Source organism: Wasmannia auropunctata, unplaced genomic scaffold (assembly GCF_000956235.1).
Source record: "Wasmannia auropunctata unplaced genomic scaffold, wasmannia.A_1.0 LD335994.1, whole genome shotgun sequence".
NCBI lineage: Eukaryota > Metazoa > Arthropoda > Insecta > Hymenoptera > Formicidae > Wasmannia > Wasmannia auropunctata.
In genome coordinates this window covers 199,816-219,465 of record NW_012026896.1, presented here as the reverse complement: position 1 = coordinate 219,465, position 19,650 = coordinate 199,816, and the positions used below count along the sequence as shown (strand labels likewise).

The window sequence follows — 19,650 nt, the reverse complement described above, 5'->3', positions numbered from 1 at the left end:
AATATAGATGTTATTTCTCTCCTCGAAGAGAGGGAGAGATCTCTTAATTCGCAAAATACATGCAAATATTAATTCGCTGAGCAATCTGAATAATTCCGCTGTTAGGTCATCGTTAATACTGCGATTCTTCTTGGCTGCACCGCCAAGATTCCGGAAATTTATCGGATAATTCATAGTTGAGTGAAAACGCGTAACACATCCTGTGTATAATCAATGCCAACCGACGATGAAACTAGTTTCCACGAAAGTCGGTTTTTACGATACATACGAAACACGCGATGATTCATTTTGAATGCATACCAGAATATATACCGCGGGGGAAACCTGCTCCTTAGAAATGTCATACCGATGACTCATTGGCCCGGAGAACGAGATCTCGACGATTACGCTCGCGGGTATATCTCATCGGGGGAAAGTTTCTCGCGTCGCTCGCCGCGATCGTATACCGAATCCAATTTCCTGAAATTCTGACGCTGCGAGAAAATCGTGAGAAATAACATCGACGGTCGCAATCGGATATAGGAATTCTCACGAATGTTTCACCATCATCGTCCACGAGAAACAAATCGTATTCCGTCACAAACGGGATACGCATTAATTATAGAATTTACCATGTTATTTTTACTAACGTTTTTCAATTAAAAAATTTCAATTAAAAATCTATTTCACATCTCTGTGTGTATAAATATTACGGATGTATATTTATATCGGATGAAATAATTTCTGCTCTTCTCTCACTTGCTTTCCTTCTTTTGCGAACATACATATACAGAACATACATATAAAAGATAAAATTAAATGGAAATCAAACCGACGACGGAGAAAGATAAAGTGAAGTGAGATATTATTTCGCAAAAATATCCCGTAATTTTCCAATTCGTTTCAAAGAAATGATATGATTAAATTTATTTCCTACGACAATTAATATACTCGAAAGTAGCGTGTAATAATATTTAATGTGATAAACAACGATAATTTGTGGGACTGCTGGATCTATATATTTCTGGCATAAGGACGATATTGACAATGAGACAGATAAAACGCAGGATGTTGCGTCGCGCTATTATATATCGCACATTTCATTTGGCGGTGCCTTTTCGAACTGTGACTGGCCGCTTTGTACTCGCGCGACGAAAGACCGTCAGTATATATATATCGTAAAGTATATACTATAAGCAACTTTATCAGCAGCATTGATATCTTTGATAGGCGCGTTACGAATGCCGGTTGTACACTCGAGCCAGCGTTCCGACAAGGAAACCTTTTCGCGATCTTGCGTATAGCCTATCAATCGAGCTCGACGTGGATACACGTTAATACGATAAAAGAACCGAGATATGTGCGTACATTTAATCTGATATAAATGTCAGCTTGTTAAATGGAATCTTATCGCGATAATATGTTTCACGTTAACAATTATAATCAATATATACGGCAATATTAAATAATTAATTCGACATTATAAGTCGATATTTTAAGATGCAGCGATAAATCGACAGGAATCTAAATATCTCGCGAAATCGAACGGTTAAATCATGTTGTTATTGCAATTATATAGAGCGCATTTTTTTTTCTCTCGTGGCGAAACTACTATACGCCGAACCGTAAACATCACCGCAACGCGGTATGGAACACACCACGCTGGTCGTTGCTCTCGTGAACCCGTGAACTACGGTGGGATATTTTTTTTTCCCACCGTCGCGTTCCCTTGACTTCTTCGCTCGAGCGTGTGCACGAAGCGCGTATACTCTATACACGAGCGCGTAGACCGCCGCCGAGGCACGCGAGGACGCGGGGATTACGCGAGCGCGCGAATCGATTGAGCGTCGAACCGGCGCGGCGAAAGTCGCCGGCGAACTTGACATCAGCGCGGTCAGGTCCCCGCTGCCGGGTACGCTCGCACGTCGCCGCTGTCATGCTTGTCTCTCTGCGACATTTGTCAGCCTCGTTTTTCAACGAAGCGCGAAACGTCCCCTTGATCGCGTTAACAGATATTCAGCAGAAGGGTGACTCTTTAATTCTTCTTTTTTTTTTTTTTAAAGAGGAAAGGCAACGCGCGTAAATTTAATCTCAGTTTGCTTCTCTTCTCTTTCTACAAATGCACGTGCCATCAGGGTATCCCACGATCAACCACGTTAATGACCGATTCTCTCATGACGAATCAACTTTTACATAGTGAAAAAGTTAAGGAAAATAATCCTTAGTTGCAATTTTCTAATATCAATTATAAATACATGTCATGCTTTTATGGAAAAAAATTGAATTTTACCGCAATTCACTTAAAATTGACTAAAAAAACAATCATCAATTTTGTTAGTAAAAAAAATCGAGAGAAATAATTCTTGACTGCAATTTTTCAGTACCTAATATTATTTTATATGTCACGTTTTATAAATCAAAATTTCACTATTATAAAATTTTCATGTAAAATTGACTGAAGAATATAATTCCGTTGTTTATTCGTTCTTCTGAGAATTTCGCTCGCGACGAGTCATCCTTTTTAATCGCTTAATATCTCGGAAACTATGGATTTCCTGAATTCGATAGCAAGTAAACATCGGGAGAACGGTGGTAGCTCGCGACGAGACGAACGACCACGGCGAGAAACGCCCGCCTGTTCGATCAGTATGCCGAAAACGAACGAGAGGGAGGAACTGTGAAGTGGTCGCCGCGAGTGTTCTCGCGGTCGACACAGGCGAATCAAATCGACGCCGTGCATCCTTATTAGCTCCTTCAGTCCTTATAACAGCATACAATATATCTTAACTACTACTTCCCACTACGCACTCAGAAAAGTAATCGCAATACCGACAGTTTAGTGAGTATAATTTTGTCAGCAACTGCGGAATTTTATAGAATCGCGAAAGCCAGCGGATTATAAAAGTAGGTCTATTTTTTTTATTACACACACAGAGAATATTAATTATCGCAGCAAACTGTAATTTAATAACTGCAAATTGCTAACCGCAATTAAAATTAATTAACCAAATTGTTATAATTTTTCAACATTTCCATGCCTTTGCAGAATATTACCGAGAATGTTATTTTAATAAATAAAATTTTTATTACAAAAAAGAAAACGTTTGACGACAATGTTTAACATTTTAACGTTCAAAATTTCCCCCTTGGAATTATTTCGCGCTTCAAAGGACGGGTGTTATTACCGATGCGTTGCTTATCGAGTCCACGATATTATATCTGTTATTCTCAAAAAGGAGAGGGAACGACGAAAGGACAAGGGACGAGAGTGTGTGTGGAAGGTACATGCAACGTCGCGGGGTATGTTATTATATGATCGAGCTGCACCACCCAGTAGCACCCACCCGGTCTGCACCCACCCGCTCGCGGGAGGTCGACGACGTACGCCTACGAGAAGGCGTCGCGACGGCGACGGCGACGAGAAATTACGCGCGTTATCGCGTTGGGACACGTTCGGGGCGGGGGCGATAGACATGCACCGGGAAGCACGGGGGATTTGAGCGGGTGCAGGGAAGACGGGGAGAGAAACAGGAGCGGCGACCAGGCACGCGCGGGGGTGGCAAAGAGAGAGAGAGAGAGAGAGAGCAACTCACCCTGTAATGCGAAGTGCTTCGTGACCATGATGACGGCGCGCGTGGCTCTTCTCGCTGCCTCGAAATTCAGAACATCGTATCCTCCTCCACGGCGACGACCCCTCGACGCGCCGCACGATTGCGAAGAGACACGAACAGGGGCGGACCAGGGGGCGGAGGGGGTCCAGCGGCGTATCCCGGCGGGCGCGCGATGCGAGAGTACGATGAGGTGAAAGCAGCACTACCCCCGCGAGGCGGACGCGAGCGGCGAGAGCCGGAAAAGGGTGTCGCGCGAGCAGAGGGGGGGAGGGGGCTGCTGTCTCGCCCCTCGTCGGAATCACATGTTTTCGCGTTTCGTAAGTTCACTGCACATCCCTGGCGTCTTCTGGACGAGCGAGGGGCGGAAGGGCGGGGGAGGAACGCGGGTTCCGCGAGGGAGAGAAAGACGGGCGCGCGCGACCAACGACGGCGGGGGGAGGGGAGGAAGAGGAGGAGAGAGAGAGGAGTATCACCTTTCGCGCACTACCACTGCCCACCATCAACACAACCCACAGCACCCCGCGCACGCGTTTACCCCGACACCAAACGGCGAGCGACAACACGCGCCCGACAGTTGCTACCCAACTGACGCGGCCCGCGAGTCCCGCGACTCTCTCCGCGATCCCTCGCCGACGTCCCCCACGCCGCGTGCACCCTTCCCTTCGCGCTTCCGCTCCCGCGCTCCCTCCTCCAACGATTCGAGGAGCTCCGGAGTCCGGTGAACTAGTGGCAGGACTGGCTCCGTTTACCGGAACGCTCGCCTCGCGTGGCGAGTGCTGCCATCTGTACGCGTTTCAACAAACTCAGACCGACAGTCGGCAAGAAAGAAAATTATAGGTATGATAAAAATACGCGCGCGTGTCACCCTTCGCTTAATTTCGATCAATTTTTTATATGTTATAGTAGATTAATAATAAGAAACACATACTTTTTAATAAGCGTTCTAAAACGTATTAAGGAATTGAGACATTCCTTTGAAAAAAATCTACATGTTTATTTTCAAATTTAGCGAAAAAATATCATATTTGTTTTAAACAAATTTTTATGATTTCAAAGGCATTTTACGTGCTTAGATTTTTCAAAAATATTATGTTTTTCAAAATATCCTCGCTACATATTTTTCTTGTAAGAGTTCGGAGAAGGACTCGTGTGATGTGGTCCCCCCTTCCTAGAAATGTACCGTCGAGGAAGAACGTTAAATTTGTCTTAGATAGACACACATGACGAGCCACCGGATGAACATCCGGTGCGTCTACAGTATTCTGTACATTGGACGTACATACATTACTGTTGGTGAATTCATTAGTTTTGTTTTCAGCGCGTCGAGATTAAATCACGCTATTTATATGAAAGAAAATAATAGCTTCGATCCCAAATAGCACACAAAGTTCAAAAAGAATTCATTCGTATATTCAGCTGTATGTCATCAATTCTGAGAATTTTTCTGAAAAAGAATTCTTTTTGCATTTTAAAATAAACTTAGAATTGATGACATATACATGACTGAGTGAGCTCTTTTTAAACTTTCTATACACGCTATCTTGGGTCATGAAAAGAATAAATCGAAATAATAAAATCTTGCGCGTGATACTTTTAGTTGAGCATTTTTCTTGAAAACAAAGAAGCTTCTTTCTTTGTAAAGAATTTTACTCTGCAATTTTAAATACGTCTTCTTTGAGATGTATCATGTTTTCTTTGCTATATCATTAATTCAGAGATAAATGAATCTAAAAGTATAAAGAAAGTTACTGTATGATTTGGAAGATCGTGTTTCCTTTTCGCAATAGACAAACAGACCTTTCTGAAATTACATCCGTATTCACCGACTTTCGAGCGTCTTTGTTCAGACGACACGTCGTCGGGATTCATCTGACTCCTTTTCGCACGTGTGCCGACGTTAGTAGCATAAGCGATATTACGCGGTCAATGGCAGGACCGGGACACATCCGACCGTCATTATCCCGCGGCCGTATTTAGTCTTCCGGAAGTCTGCGCTGCGCTTAAATAAATTCGCAATTCATATACGACGCAAATGCGGTCACGTCAATCCGATCGCGGCTATATACGAATCGCTATATGCGCTGCATAGGTTCTTCAAGGTTCTCGCAATTTATCATTTTCTTCTTGCTGACATTAAGACAATGGAACGACAAACAGTTCTCTTCGACAAATGTTTTGAGCTTTCTATCAAAAAAAAAACGTTGTTATATTTCTTATAAAGAAATTGATTTTGGTATCGTTAATGTAGGCAAATTTTGAGAATTTGAATTTGGGATAATATTAAATTCAATTTGAAATACCATAAAAACTGTGAAGGGACCTTTCCTTCTTTTAGTAAATTTAGTGACACAAGCCAGCACAAGTGTCGTTTTGTCTCTGTTACTCATTAAATGTCAAGAAGAATAAAATGACGTTTGTGAGGCGCCCAAAGTATATAGGAGATACCTCTTTCATCCCAACGAGTAATTTATTCCTTAAAAATTTAATTTTTCGATTCCGCTCTGACACTCACGGTCGCGTTGCCATGCAATTCACCAGCCGGGCAGGTGGATGCAGGTGAATTGCGGTGCGCTCGCGCCTCACAGCCGACCTCCCTGCAGGGGCCTGGCAACAAGACGATGACGCGAATTCTCGCCGGCGCGGCGACCGCCGTTATGCGCTCGAAAAACCGCAAAGCGATTCGATTCGGCGACCGCTGCCTTGGCGTGGGCGGCGCGCGCGGCTCCGGGCTTGTGCTAACGACCGCGATGACGTCATTGCGCCTGCATGAAAGACGTTCCCAAGGAAAAGCGCGAGGCGCACCTGGTCCACGTTCTTCCACTTGAATACCCTCCTTCAGTCGGGGCAGCCGAACAGCTCCGGGGAATTCAATAATTCTAAGATATTGTACTTCCGACATATACTCTGATATATACTGGTATCACCTGCAATATTGATTCAACATTTTATCAAGATGTATCCAGGGTGACATATTATATATATTACTTTGTGGAATATAAAGAATTATAATATATAGAGAATTGAATAATATAATAGAGGCTGATAGGGTGACCATATTACTTTGTGGAAGTACAAAGAATTATAGTATGCATATAGAGAATTGAATAATAATAGAAGCTGACACGCGGAGGAGGAGAATATTCATAAGTTTCCAGAAAGGAGCAGGACACGTATCCTCTCTCCTCCTCCGCGCGTCCTTCTCCCGCTTCCTCTATTTTTAACAAGGTGTTTTAACGTTTTGTATATTGTAACATACACATGTATATATATATATTTTCCTTGACATACTGGCGCCGCTCTTTCGACGTGCACTTCTCTTTCCAATATGCTGGATATTTGAATATCCTCCACGGTTCTCCTTCGACGGCGCCGGAGCAAATAGGCATTAGGTTAGGCAGCCGCCGATCGGGTGCGCGGGAATCACGCATGCGCGCGCGGCTCCCCCCTCCACCCCCCTCATCGTTCGACTCGCTCCGCTCCGCCAGCGGCAGTCGCTCCGCGGTCGGCGGTCGTCCGTGAGTCACGGGCGGTGGGTGTGGGGAAAGAGAGTGTCGAGACGACGACGACGATGTCGCTGCTGCCGGGCGCGCTCGAGGCTCGACGAGGACGCCAGCGTCTTTCTTAGGCCACGCCACGCGACGCGACGCGACGTACGTGACGCGCTCCCAGCCGCTACTTTGCGTACCATCTCCGGCGTCGCCGCGCGAGGAAACGGCGGTGGTGTTGATCGCACCTCGCGTTCCCTCGAGCCCGATGCGCTCCTTCCTGCGGGACCATGGCATCGGTGAAGGTGGCCGTGAGGGTTCGACCCTTCAACAAGAGGTGCGTGTGTGTGTGCATGTGTGTGTCTCGTGCAACTGGTGACCGGAAATACTTGCCTCGTCTCGTGTTACGCGACGTGAGATGAGAAAGAGTCTTATGCGTCTATACGATGTGTACATACCGTCGTCGTGCTCTCGCCGTCGTGCTCTCGTATACAATTGCGACCAGAATGTCCGTCCGCGCGGTGCGACGGAATCACTTTTTCGGTCGCGCCACACCGTCGCTCCCGATTGCTCCGAAAATTCAGCTGGACCGTCGCGGCGTGTCTCGATATACGCGCCGCGAGACGTGTCGCGCGCAAATTTTTATCCGAGAGAGCGTAGATGAGCGCGCTGATCGATCGAAACCCTAATACAATTAATCCCGACAGCGAGTATAGTACGTTAAAATAATGTCATGTGATATATGTATGTATTTGTACGTCAACTCGTGGATGACGACATTTAGGGCGCATCCAGTTGCGCACACCGTTGCATCGCCCGAATTCGCCGTCGTGACGTCTTTGAAATTCCGTCGAAAGAATTACGCTCCAGTTTCTTAGACGTACACTAGATTTTCCTGGTATTCGTATCGCCATCAGTCAATAATGATTATGTAATTATTTTGCGGTCAATAACATTCCGTGGATGATGTCTCTTCGTGCTGCAGCGTATATTGAGCGCATCGACCAATAGATATTAATCGGCCGCTGGAATCATTGACGCAATGTTTATTTGAATACAAAGGATGATATATGCATGCGCGGGGCGCGATGAATGCGACTGAAATCATTGGAAAATGGATTCGTCATCGTCAGAGTGATTCAATCTTCTCGCACGTTCTATGCTATTGTAGGACATCGAAACTCGAAAGCAAAAAAAAAAGTAAAGACCAGTGATTCACTTCCGCCGAACACCTCCACAGTTTTTTTTACTTTTATCTTGTCTTGTCCATCTTAATTACAAATCGCCAATTTCTCAGACACTTATGCAAATGTCTTTATTCGTGAGAAAGCATCGATTTTATCTTAATTTTATCTATTATACACATACATTGATTCTGTGTTGCTATTTTAATTCAGGCATTTAAAAGTCGGAAGAACTATTTAGTTTGTTTTACTTCAAATAACTTTTGAATTTTAGAAAGAATTTTGATGAGATGACCCTCAAAATTCTAATTAATGTGAGTAATTATTGCTAAATTACATTTAAAAAAAAGCTTGTCATTTCCGCGAATTTGCTATATTTCTTAGAGATATATTCGGCAAATATACGAGAAACGTAACCATGGTCTCTTCATCCTAAATACATTGAAAATGCATTTAGTATTAATTCCATTCATAAAAAGCAAATAATATTAAACAATAACATATATTTGATGATAATAAAATTAGACAGCTGTAAAAATAATTATCGGATGTTATTCGCTTTTTCTGAGAAAATAAGGATTATAATCTCGGAGCAATATCCCCTTTGAAATGACGGATTCAACTATTTCGTCGCGAAGTAAAAAGGTGTGAGAAGTGACAGCAACTTCCCGATTCAGTCGTCATTGTCGAACGTTATTGACAGCACGTGACACAATTGTGTCGTCGGTGGTATTGACTGGTGTGCATTACGGACGGTTGCGCGCGTCTCGTCGATTTTCCGAATTCGGTCTCCGATTAATATAACGTCTGTAAGAGGGTGAGGTCGGTGCCGGGATAACGAAACGTGTGCTTGTTGCTTTGCAGAGAGGTGGCGATGAACGACAAGCTGATCGTGCAGATGAGCGGCAAGAGGACGCGGATCTTCAGCACCAAGGTGAGGCCATTTCTCGCAAGCGCGCGTCACGTTCCATCCGCCCTTGTCGAAACATATATACGATGTCGCACCTTTTTATCATTTCGTTCGTTCTACATGACGTTTTCAAATAATTGGGGGTATTGTAATACCGCTACAGAGGATTCGCGAAAGTTATACCGTCACCAGCCAGAGCACAAATCATAAAACTCGAGCTTACGTCACTAATACTACGATTTTTTTTAAGTGCAATAACGGATGTAGTCAAACATTATCTTTGTTGTAGAATCGTTATCTATTTTTATAGTTCTGTTCATGATGCAGTTTGCAGAATGCTAGATAAGTGGCGTTTCGTAACGTAATTCCTTCAATACGATTTTCAAACCTCAATAACGTTAATTATCGCGTTACAATTTTAAGTTAAGTCTCGGACTTCAATTTCTTGAAACAATGATGTGAGTATTTCTCAGCCTAAAATCGGGAAAACAGGAAATGGTAAATCTTTTCCATAAATTTTTGTGTCAAACTGTATAACAGTAACGATATTCTACGTTGGACAATCTACGTTGGATATCATTATGATTGTTGTTATTGTTAGCCAGCAGCTGATTCGAACAGCTGCATAAACGCGACGGTAAATTCCAAGTACGATTATTATCGCAATCGAGGTCAGAGGCTCTCCCACGGTTGATTTTCGCGCGTAAATTGCCCGGTTTCGGAGCCGGTTTCGATCTTGTTTCACAAGAATTCGATCAATCGCTATACGTAATGGATGTTACAGAGAAGGCAGAAAGCGGTACATGGGAGGTAGGGTGGCACAAATTACCGGGGCTCGGCGATTCGGAAAGAATCTAAAATTTGTCTGTTATGTTTGTCTTTTATCTTTCTTGATATAGTAAAATATTGTCAGTCTTTTACATTTATTCTGAAACTAATAAGAACTTCAGGTACTTTAGAGAATATATATTTCAGCTTTCTTTCCCCATTTGATGTTGATGCATCTTTTTACACAATACAAGTCACGAATTTTGATGATTATGACCTTCTAGATATTCGCTCTTGTCGAGCTTAATAAGCGAAAATTAACGTTGAGACTTAATCCTTGAATAACGGATCCATCTTAAATGGAGAAATCTTTTTCACGCTTCGTGTTTTAAGATTAAATAACGAGGGAATTGTCCATTGTTCAATTTAAAAGAGATTTTACTCTAATGAATATTTCATGCGAGGCTTTGTATGGATGTTTTAAATGTCGAGATACGCTGCTGATGTTTACATTATTGATGTATGTATATTACTGTTGGTTATTACGAGCACGAGTTATAGATAGTTGTTGGTTAGAATGCGTGGGTGGATGTGATCAACCTTTTGTTGTGTATACGAGAGACGCATCTTCGGTGCTAAAAGTAGTTGTCGCATATTTGCGTTTTGGCTCAATGTTTATAAACTGAAGGTCTTGTTCATGATGTAAGCCGCGATTACATCACGAGTCCACTGTCACATCTATCCCCTCTAAAGCGCCGTAAAGCCCGAGCTCTAAACGGTGGCTCAAATTCGACGTTCTCGCGTTACGATCAAACTTTCATTCGATATTGTAACGGATTGCGATATCACAAAGAACGTTCCGTGCCACATATTTTCAATATGCAATTGTACGTTAATTAATAGACTTCCCGTAAATATAGCGTCAATTTTTTCAATAGAATCTCCAGTATTAGAAGCTCCTGTTACTTAAAATATAGAAAACTTGTACAGAGAGAATTGATTAGTTGTATTAATAGCAACATTCTTGGTTGTATGGCAACCTGAGCGTGTAAAAACTCACTTCGTGATACCGCAAAGTACCGAGAAATAATGGCCTTAAATAAACTTTCTAAAGGAATTTCTAAGCCGGAAGTCGTGACGTGGACGATCTGTTCTTTTTCGCTATAATCGCCTCGATGCCTCGCGAATTTAGCGTCATAATTTCTGCACGAATAACTTTTATGGATTCCCAAGTCGTAATTCCTAATTGGACTTTTGACCAACAAATCCATCCTATCAAAACGAAAGCTGATGCGTGTCGTGTTTACATGTTTCTTTTTCGAGCAAACCATTTTGGTAAAATTTCTCGAGAGTCGCTTCAATTATAAAATATCGCAGATAATTAAAAATAAAGAAAAGAGCGTGAAAAAGTAATTTTTTTGTCTCAAAATAAATTTAGAAAATTTGCTTCTTCTGAGATAAATTTGTATAAGTTTTATAAAGTAAACGATGTGAGGAAAGGAAATTATAATAATATAATTATTTAATATATTTATCTTCGATTTTTGCAAAAATAAACGATTACACTGTTAAATCTATAGTGTCAAGCATAAACTAAATCTTATTATTTAAGTCGCCACTACTCCTACTTAATAAATAGTTATTTTTTACTAAAACATTGGAGTAAAATAATTTAAAACAGTTCAAATTTAACCCAAATTTGGGTTAAATTCTATTGTTTTACTTAAAAGTAACTATATTGTTTTAGTTAAAAATAACTATTTATTAAGTATAAGGGGCAGTGGCGACTTAACTAGGATTAAATTTGACACTACATAGAATTAACAGTGTACCTAAACAAAATAGAGAATGTCACGACCGTACATCTCTCAGTTTACAGTTACCTGCGTGAATCTCCGCATTGAAAGGTAACAAGGCATGCGTCGAGGAGAAAGTGCGAAAATCGCGGTTGGACCGCAGCAACCATAGCAACTCGTTGCTGCTCGCCGATTGCGGCTACGCAATCGAGCGCAATTGCCGCGGCCGCGCGCCGCGTTGTATAATCCACGTTTTATCCGCATTCAATTAAACCTTATCCGGACTGTCTCTGTTTTTCTAATCTAAAGGAGAAGGCCAATCCCGACGGAGAGCGATAGCTCGGTAAAAAGGATCTCCGACAAGCGCGGATTAAGTGCAGCCTTGGCCGAAGGCGCAAAGCGCACTTAATCGATTTTGATAAAACTCAAGCTGAACGGTGTCAAGCTGCTTGTAAATTAACAATACAAATAGTACAATCGCGCGTACGATTTCCGATAAGATATTTATTAGAAAATTATATATTGTTGTTTCGAACATTCACGGTGCTTTGGAAAATTTGGTAAAGTTGGAAACGCTAAGCAGTTCGCTAAGCACTTCATAAATCGGGATTTATCGAGGAACGGGTTATTGTCTGGAACTTCGCTTTCCGAACTATATGTACTTATTATTTTATGCGGCGGAGTTTAGAAATTCGCTAACACATATTCGCATGCGAATATGTAAATTAATATACTGTCTTCCGACCGCTAGCGTGTTTGCGGGCTCGATATAAAGCGCATGCGAAATCATAAAAGTGAGATTGACCTGAAAACCGTTCTAGTCTTTATTTTTTTTTTTTATTGCCTACCTCCCATTCGCTTTCTTGCATAATGCAGCACGATGTTCTCAGCGATGCTTTATCAGTTACGTGGAATTCAACGGAATGTGTGCATTCCGTATATAACCTCACGTGAATACATGCGAGTCATTCGATTGAAATGCCATTCAATCATTTTCCACGATGAAAACAAAGAAAATTTTATAGAGAAAAATTTTAATTTATAAAAGGTACCGAATTATATATCTATTATTTGGAAATACCTGGAAAATTTGAAATCCTCAAGAAGCTTTGTTATACCTCGAGGACTCAAATACTTATCAGAAAATATTACGGAATTTTTATCGAAATAATCTCTTCGGAGATTTTATATTTACCAGTGCTACAAAATATCAAAAATGCTATATTTTTAATATCAAAATGTATATAAATATAATATAATTTATAAATATAACAGACATAATTATATATAGTTTTCATAATTATACAGAGTGTATCGTAATTAGCGTTCATTAAATTATATAGCGTTATTTTTTGTAAAAAATTGAATTGAGAAATCCTGAACCATTTTTTTTTTCTACAATGTTCAATGATCACTACTGCAGTAGTTATTGCTTCGTTATAGAAAAAAAACTTTTCAACTCAATTTTTTAGAATTAGCGTTATGTAATTAGTGAGCGCTATTTAAGAACCATTTTTCTCTGCAATGCTCAGTGAAGCAGTAATTACTGCAGTTGCGATCGCTTTATTGTAGAAAAAAAAATGGTTCAGGACTTTCTACTCAATTTTTTACAAGAAATTACGCTATATAATTAGTGGGCGTTTTTTAAGATACACTCTGCATACATGTAAATATAACTCTTTTCACCGTCACAGTCAGTTTCATTATCCATTTATCCGTACAAATTGGACTCGGACTAATGATAATTGAACTTTAACACTAACAACGGCGATAACATGACGAAACGTACACTATACGACGATATACTGAAATAACGATTACCACTTATTGTTTACAGACACCGGATAGCTGCAAAGACATCGACCGGGGGAAGTACAAAGACTTCACGTTCGATCACTCCTACTGGTCCTTCGATTCGAACGACGAAAACTATGCGTCCCAGGAAGAGGTTCACATGTCATGAAATATTTTCTATCACGGCTGAAAACGAAGCGAAGAAATAAGAATCACTCGTTCGAGATTTCGCGATCGCGATGACGAAGCTGTCGACCTTGAAAACGCGTGAAATGTTTTCGTTACCGTATACGGAAAGACGAGGCGGATCGCGTTACGCTCGCGCAGTTATAATTAGCTTAATTGCACCGATAATGAATCACAGACGATAAAAAGATATCACGAAAGAGCTACAGCGTGGAGAAAGCGAGTGCGAGAGAGAAAGTGTCTCTCGAGCGCGGCAACAATAATTGCAGCAATAATTGATCCTCCTAACATAATCGATATAATCGACAGCTGTGTCTATTGTAATGACGTAACGAAAGCTTTCGGGCCGATTAGTGTTTGCCAACAAACATTTGTAACGAATGAAAGAGGGCTGTCAAAGTACAATCGAACAGAATAAATCTCGGTCATTATGCGGGGACACAATACGGGATCGTCGCAATAATCGCTTCGGGCTTGCACGGCTGTAATCGTTATAAAGTCGGCGTTACTATGACCCAATTAGGTGCCATTATGTAAAACGCGTGGCACGCTCCATTGAGGGATAATGTGAGACTGATAAGATTCGCTTCGTTTCCGCCGCGCAGTTATTAAAGCGAGACGCCGCTCGGTATTATCGAATGATAGGGGAAACGAATCCTAATCCAATCGTTCCTCCCTGCCCCTAGGTTTTCTACGATCTTGGTACGGACGTAATAGAAAGTGCCTTCGAGGGCTACAATGCCTGCGTTTTTGCCTATGGCCAGACAGGATCCGGGAAGACCTTCACAATGATGGGCACGCCGGTAATGTGATAATCTAATTCCTTAAAAAAAAAAACGTCCTCCCTTTTTCTCAGTCTCATTTATTACATGGGCGGATAAAGTACTTCCGCGTCGATACTCCCTTCGAATATAATTTAATCAAAAAGACGAGGGAAAGGGAAATCAATAAATGAGAGGAATCAAATTTCTAATTATTGCAAAACATGAAATTTTTCATGTATCGAGTAGATATATAATTAGGCGATATAGATTCAACGCCTTCTTGAGAATCAGTAAAAATCTCACTCTGATATTATTATAAAATAACAAAATAATTTCTATGAATTATCAATTAGTTTTTCTCAATTTTGGTCAAATAAATTTTGCAATAATATATAATATAAAATGAAAAATTCAATATACAATCAAACTTTTTCCACCTTTGATAAGAGGACGTGATGCATTGATTTTATACAATCTCTTTTTATCAACGTTATTGTTATTAAATGCGAATCGTTATTGTAGGAATCTCAGGGATTGATACCACGGATTTGCAAGACGCTTTTCGCCAGAATGGCAGCTGGAAAGGAAAGCGGGGCGTCGTACAGAACGGAAGTATCATTCCTGGAAATCTATAACGAAAGAGTGAGAGATCTGCTTAGGCTGGACCAAAGCCAATCCCATTCGTTGAGGGTACGAGAACACCCCACGGGAGGGCCCTACGTCCAAGATCTATCGTGTCATCTCGTCTACGATTATTCGGACATTCAGGTAAGACCAACGGAAAGCGCTTTAATAACGAGTACTATTCGCTTATCTGCTTTATCTCTATTGTTTACTGAAATTACTAAGAATTATATATATATACTTATAATCATATTAATCTCTCTTATCGCATCATTTTTATGAAATAAATTTGTTTACGTTGCTACTTCAGTATAAATAAAGTAATATATAAAATAAATATTGTATATAATGAATAATACGTAATAATAATAGTATCTCCTCGTAATATCAGTGCATAAAAGGATTACTTTTGTTTCAGGAATGCATGGTGAGAGGTAATACGCACAGAACTACGGCGAGCACAAAGATGAACGACGTGAGTAGCAGGAGTCACGCGATTTTTACGATAACCTTCGTTCAAGCCGGCCTCTCAGAGGGCAACATGCCGTCGGAGACTGTTTCCAAGGTGCACCTGGTCGACTTGGCCGGAAGGTAGTCCCCTCAAAAGCATTCACAAGTCGAGTTATTCTCGAGTCCGTTCGTTCGCGAAAATAAAAGACAAAGAGTAAAAAAAAAAAATAGCGTGACGAGTTTTTACGCGGTTTCTTAACGTTTCGATGTTCTCTGCCACTTCAGTGAACGTGCTAACGCGTCGGGAGCGACGGGTCAACGGCTGAAGGAAGGCGCGCACATCAACAAGTCGCTGGTGACTTTGGGCACTGTGATATCCACGCTCTCCGAGCTCAGTTCTGCCAGCGGCGACGCGTCCGCCACGAAACGTACGTTTATCCCTTATCGCGACAGCGTGCTCACGTGGCTGCTGAAGGATTCCCTCGGCGGCAATTCCAAGACTATCATGATAGCGACTATCAGCCCGGCGGAATGCAATTACAACGACACTCTCAGTACACTTAGATACGCCAATCGCGCGAAAAACATTATCAACAAGCCGACCATCAACGAAGACGCGAATGTGAAGCTCATCAGAGAGCTCAGAGCGGAGATAGAGAAGCTGAAGTCTCTCATCGACAAAAATATGGCAAGTATTTCGTGAAAGTGACCGCGGCGCGTGTTTTTCTAAATTCTTTCTCATTGCCGTTTTAGGGAAAAAATATCTATATCTATTTGTTGATTACAGAGCGTGGAGAAACCGCCGCAAGTGCTGTTGGCTCAAATCCAAGAGAAGCAAGAGCAGGAGAAGGTACTGACCGAGGAATGGACCGAAAAGTGGCGAGAGACGCAACAGATTCTGCAAGAGCAAAAAGCGCTGGGATTACGCAAGAGCGGGGTCGGTGTCGTTCTAGACTCGGAAATGCCGCATCTAGTCGGCATCGACGACGATTTGCTCAGTACCGGCGTGACATTGTATCATCTGAAAGAGGGAAAAACGCTTGTCGGCACGGAGGAAGCTCCCGTTGTTCAGGTGAAAAAAAAAAACAAATATAATAAAATTTTCAAAATTACATATATATAAAGTAGAAACTATATATAACCAATGTGTAAAGTACTAATCGCTCCAATTCCAGAATAAAAGACCAAGCTTTAAAAAGTTGCGTTATTTTCATATTATTATTATTATATTATTTTCATTAGTTGCATTATTGTGTTAATTAATAAAAAGACGATTGTGAAAATGCTCGTTGTATCACAAACAGGATATCGTATTGACCGGTGCGGACGTGGAGCTGGAACACTGCGTCGTCGAGCTGGATAGCGGCGTGGCGACGCTGCATCCGCTCTCGCCCCACTGCTGGATCAATACCGCCCAGGTGGACAAGCCGACGAGATTATCGCAAGGCTGTATCATTCTCCTGGGTAGGAACAACATGTTCCGGTACAACGACCCGGCCGAGGCGGCCAAGCTGCGAAAGGAGGGCGGCTCGGGTAACGGCAATCTACAATCAACGGTTGTCAATCTGTCGAGATTATCGCTACTAAGTTGGAGCGTTTCCGATCTACACGCGTCCTGCTCCAGCGACAATCTCCTGAACTCGAGCGAGGACCTCAGGGCGGTCGAGGAACTGGAGCAGCAGAAGGCCGCGCTTCTGAAGGAGAAGGAAGACTTCAAGGTTCGTTGATGAAACATTTCTCGTTGGACCGAATTCTTAACTAATTATTTTTCTTTTCCTTCGCAGAGAGAACAAGAGGAGCGCGAGGAGAGATGGGCCGCTCGAAGGGAAGCGCTGGAGGGAGCGCAACGCGAGCTGGAGCGCGAATGGGGCGCTCAGTGGAAAGAGTGGGCGGACGCGATCGCGGTCCTGGAGTCGCGTCAGCGCGAGCTGCGCGCACGCCGGCATGTCCTGGAGCAAGAGCGGCGGGACGAAATGACGCAAGTAAGTGACACGGACGCGCCTCCGTCTCCGGAATTGAATGTAATCTCGATTAAGTACCAATTCTACCTCGTCCTTGTCGCTATCGGTGTCCTTATTTGCTTGTCTGGCAACATCATCATCTACTCGCACGTTTGTCCGTTGAACATGTGACAGCCCGGTACATCGGGATAATAAAAGTTCTCGCTCTTCGCGCGTCGCTGCGAGGATATACATCCACGAATTCGTGGACGGGCGTCTGCGAGCGTTCCCGGCCTGCGCAAACGACCGCGTTTGCGAAATCGATAACATTTTCGATAATTCGACCAAAATTTTTGTGATTAAGATATACACAGTACTGTCTATCGATGTCTAGATCCAGGCCTCATCAGTATGTGTATTCCCCCCCCCCCCTGTAGCAAGCTTCCGTTGTCGTTTGCGACGAGATTTTGCGTTTTCGCTTTCCACAGAGATTGTCCACGTAAGATTATCTCGATTTCTCTCTACCGGCCTCAGATATATTGCGTACATTTAACATATTAATATTTACAAGAGTTGTTTATGTTAACAAATTGCGTTGATGTATATGAGTAGGCTGCTGATCGTGAAAAGGTGCTAGTGCTGAAGAGATAGATATTGCCGGACAGATGGCATTCCTTGGAATGTTATATATTTAAGTATTTAGTAAGAATGTTAAGAGTGAAGTATGTACATATCTTGGGCTTGTTTATATAGAGATACGTCTATGGGTTTGTTATGCGAGATACAAAGATAGAGACACTAATTATTGTTATACTGATATATATATATATATTGTTGTTTAATAAATTTTTCATACAAAAATTGGCGTTTGATCCTCCACGAAGTACTTGCACGCACTGTCACTGTTTTTTCTCTCTCTGTTTCTCACAATAATTTTTAAGAGTATATGCATTCGATCGAACTTAACATTCCCGATTAACAAACCCAATTTCTCTCATTTTTTAACTTGTTGTCGTCGCACCTCGCGATCCGTCCGCATGATGCACTTTATTACGAGTATATTAATCAATAGAATGAAGAAAACTTGTAATCATTTTCTCGAGGCGATGCACCGCGAGAATACATTCGCTGTTTATTCATTCTATTTAGTTTGTGATCTGTTTATTCATTTACACTTATTTGTTGAAGGCGCGCACAACGATAAAAGATTTAGCGAATATATATATATATATATATATATATATATTCATATAAATATATCGACTCAATTATATCGGAGATGATTGCGTGTGATCTGCGTAAAACGAAAAGAAGAATGTTACGTTAATAAATGATGTGATTATGCTGATAATCGAAATAAACGAAAAGATCTTTTCATGCGAAAAATGGCGAACGAAAAACGAGTAACGATGTAACATTGTGTATGAGCCAAATTATTACGAGAAAGGAGATTTATAGAAACAATCTTTCGTAAAACTACCAATCTGTCAACCTGCTCTGGAGACGACGAAAAACTATCTAGTTTTTTTTTTTTTTTTTTGAATATTCTACTCTTCGAGTCGGTTGAATTGTTCTGACGACGATTAAATTCTTAGTTCGAGGTATAGTTTGTGGTAAGACCCAAGGGACGGTAATTCTTTTATTACAAAAGTTGTATTTGCAAACGGTTTTATGAAATAGTCAGCGAATCTTCGTTACGTTGTTCGTCGTTGAGGTTTCTGCCCTTTAATAACAACCGGTCGGCCTTTTATGAAACCTCGCTTGCGCCGTGCGGTCTGAAACATCAATGCCCGACCCCCCATAACTTCAACTACGTTTCCAGATCAATCGATGCGTAATGATAAAAACGGCAAAACGATACGAGAACGGTTGCAGAGATATGAAAAAAAAAATATGTATATCTACCATTCTATATCGTAAGACCGTAAGTGTACATATGCATACCAACCTTTTTGCTAATATACGAATTCGCGCGGCGCGTAATAACTCGCTCGGAGATCGGAATTCTTGGTCTGTTAAACTCCATCGGTTTCTTCACCCTACAGACACACATTTCGGGATTAATATTGACGCAGGACTTTAAAATGGTAACGATACAGTGGATGATAAGCAGTGCCGATTTAAGGGGAGGGGCTAAGGGGGCTGTAGCCCTGGGCCCC

General features: G+C 41.8%; 2 protein-coding genes and 1 long non-coding RNA gene across 4 annotated transcripts in view; 1 reads left to right on the top strand and 2 right to left on the bottom strand.

Annotated features, from left to right (window-relative positions):
- Window positions 1-3,766, bottom strand: part of LOC105453795 (myosin-I heavy chain-like) — a 34,004-nt gene extending 30,238 nt beyond the window's left edge. For both annotated transcript variants that reach the window (XM_011695998.1, XM_011695999.1), the window contains exon 1: window positions 3,573-3,766. In XM_011695998.1, coding sequence (XP_011694300.1) covers window positions 3,573-3,600 — 28 coding nt within the window. In that variant the 5' untranslated portion in view covers window positions 3,601-3,766. The remainder of the gene's footprint in view (window positions 1-3,572) is intronic.
- Window positions 3,767-7,117: 3,351 nt separating this feature from the next.
- Window positions 7,118-19,650, top strand: part of LOC105453794 (kinesin-like protein KIF16B) — a 17,809-nt gene continuing 5,276 nt past the window's right edge. Inside the window, exons 1-10 of the mRNA XM_011695997.1 lie at window positions 7,118-7,412; window positions 9,124-9,193; window positions 13,571-13,681; window positions 14,400-14,516; window positions 15,000-15,245; window positions 15,520-15,692; window positions 15,837-16,239; window positions 16,339-16,623; window positions 16,856-17,269; window positions 17,336-17,533. Coding sequence (XP_011694299.1) covers window positions 7,366-7,412; window positions 9,124-9,193; window positions 13,571-13,681; window positions 14,400-14,516; window positions 15,000-15,245; window positions 15,520-15,692; window positions 15,837-16,239; window positions 16,339-16,623; window positions 16,856-17,269; window positions 17,336-17,533 — 2,064 coding nt within the window. The 5' untranslated portion in view covers window positions 7,118-7,365. The remainder of the gene's footprint in view (window positions 7,413-9,123; window positions 9,194-13,570; window positions 13,682-14,399; window positions 14,517-14,999; window positions 15,246-15,519; window positions 15,693-15,836; window positions 16,240-16,338; window positions 16,624-16,855; window positions 17,270-17,335; window positions 17,534-19,650) is intronic.
- LOC105453793 lies at window positions 19,014-19,546 on the bottom strand. The gene is made up of 2 exons (XR_974917.1): window positions 19,440-19,546; window positions 19,014-19,266 (listed from the first exon to the last, which is right to left on the bottom strand). It is a non-coding gene; the product is annotated as an uncharacterized LOC105453793 (long non-coding RNA).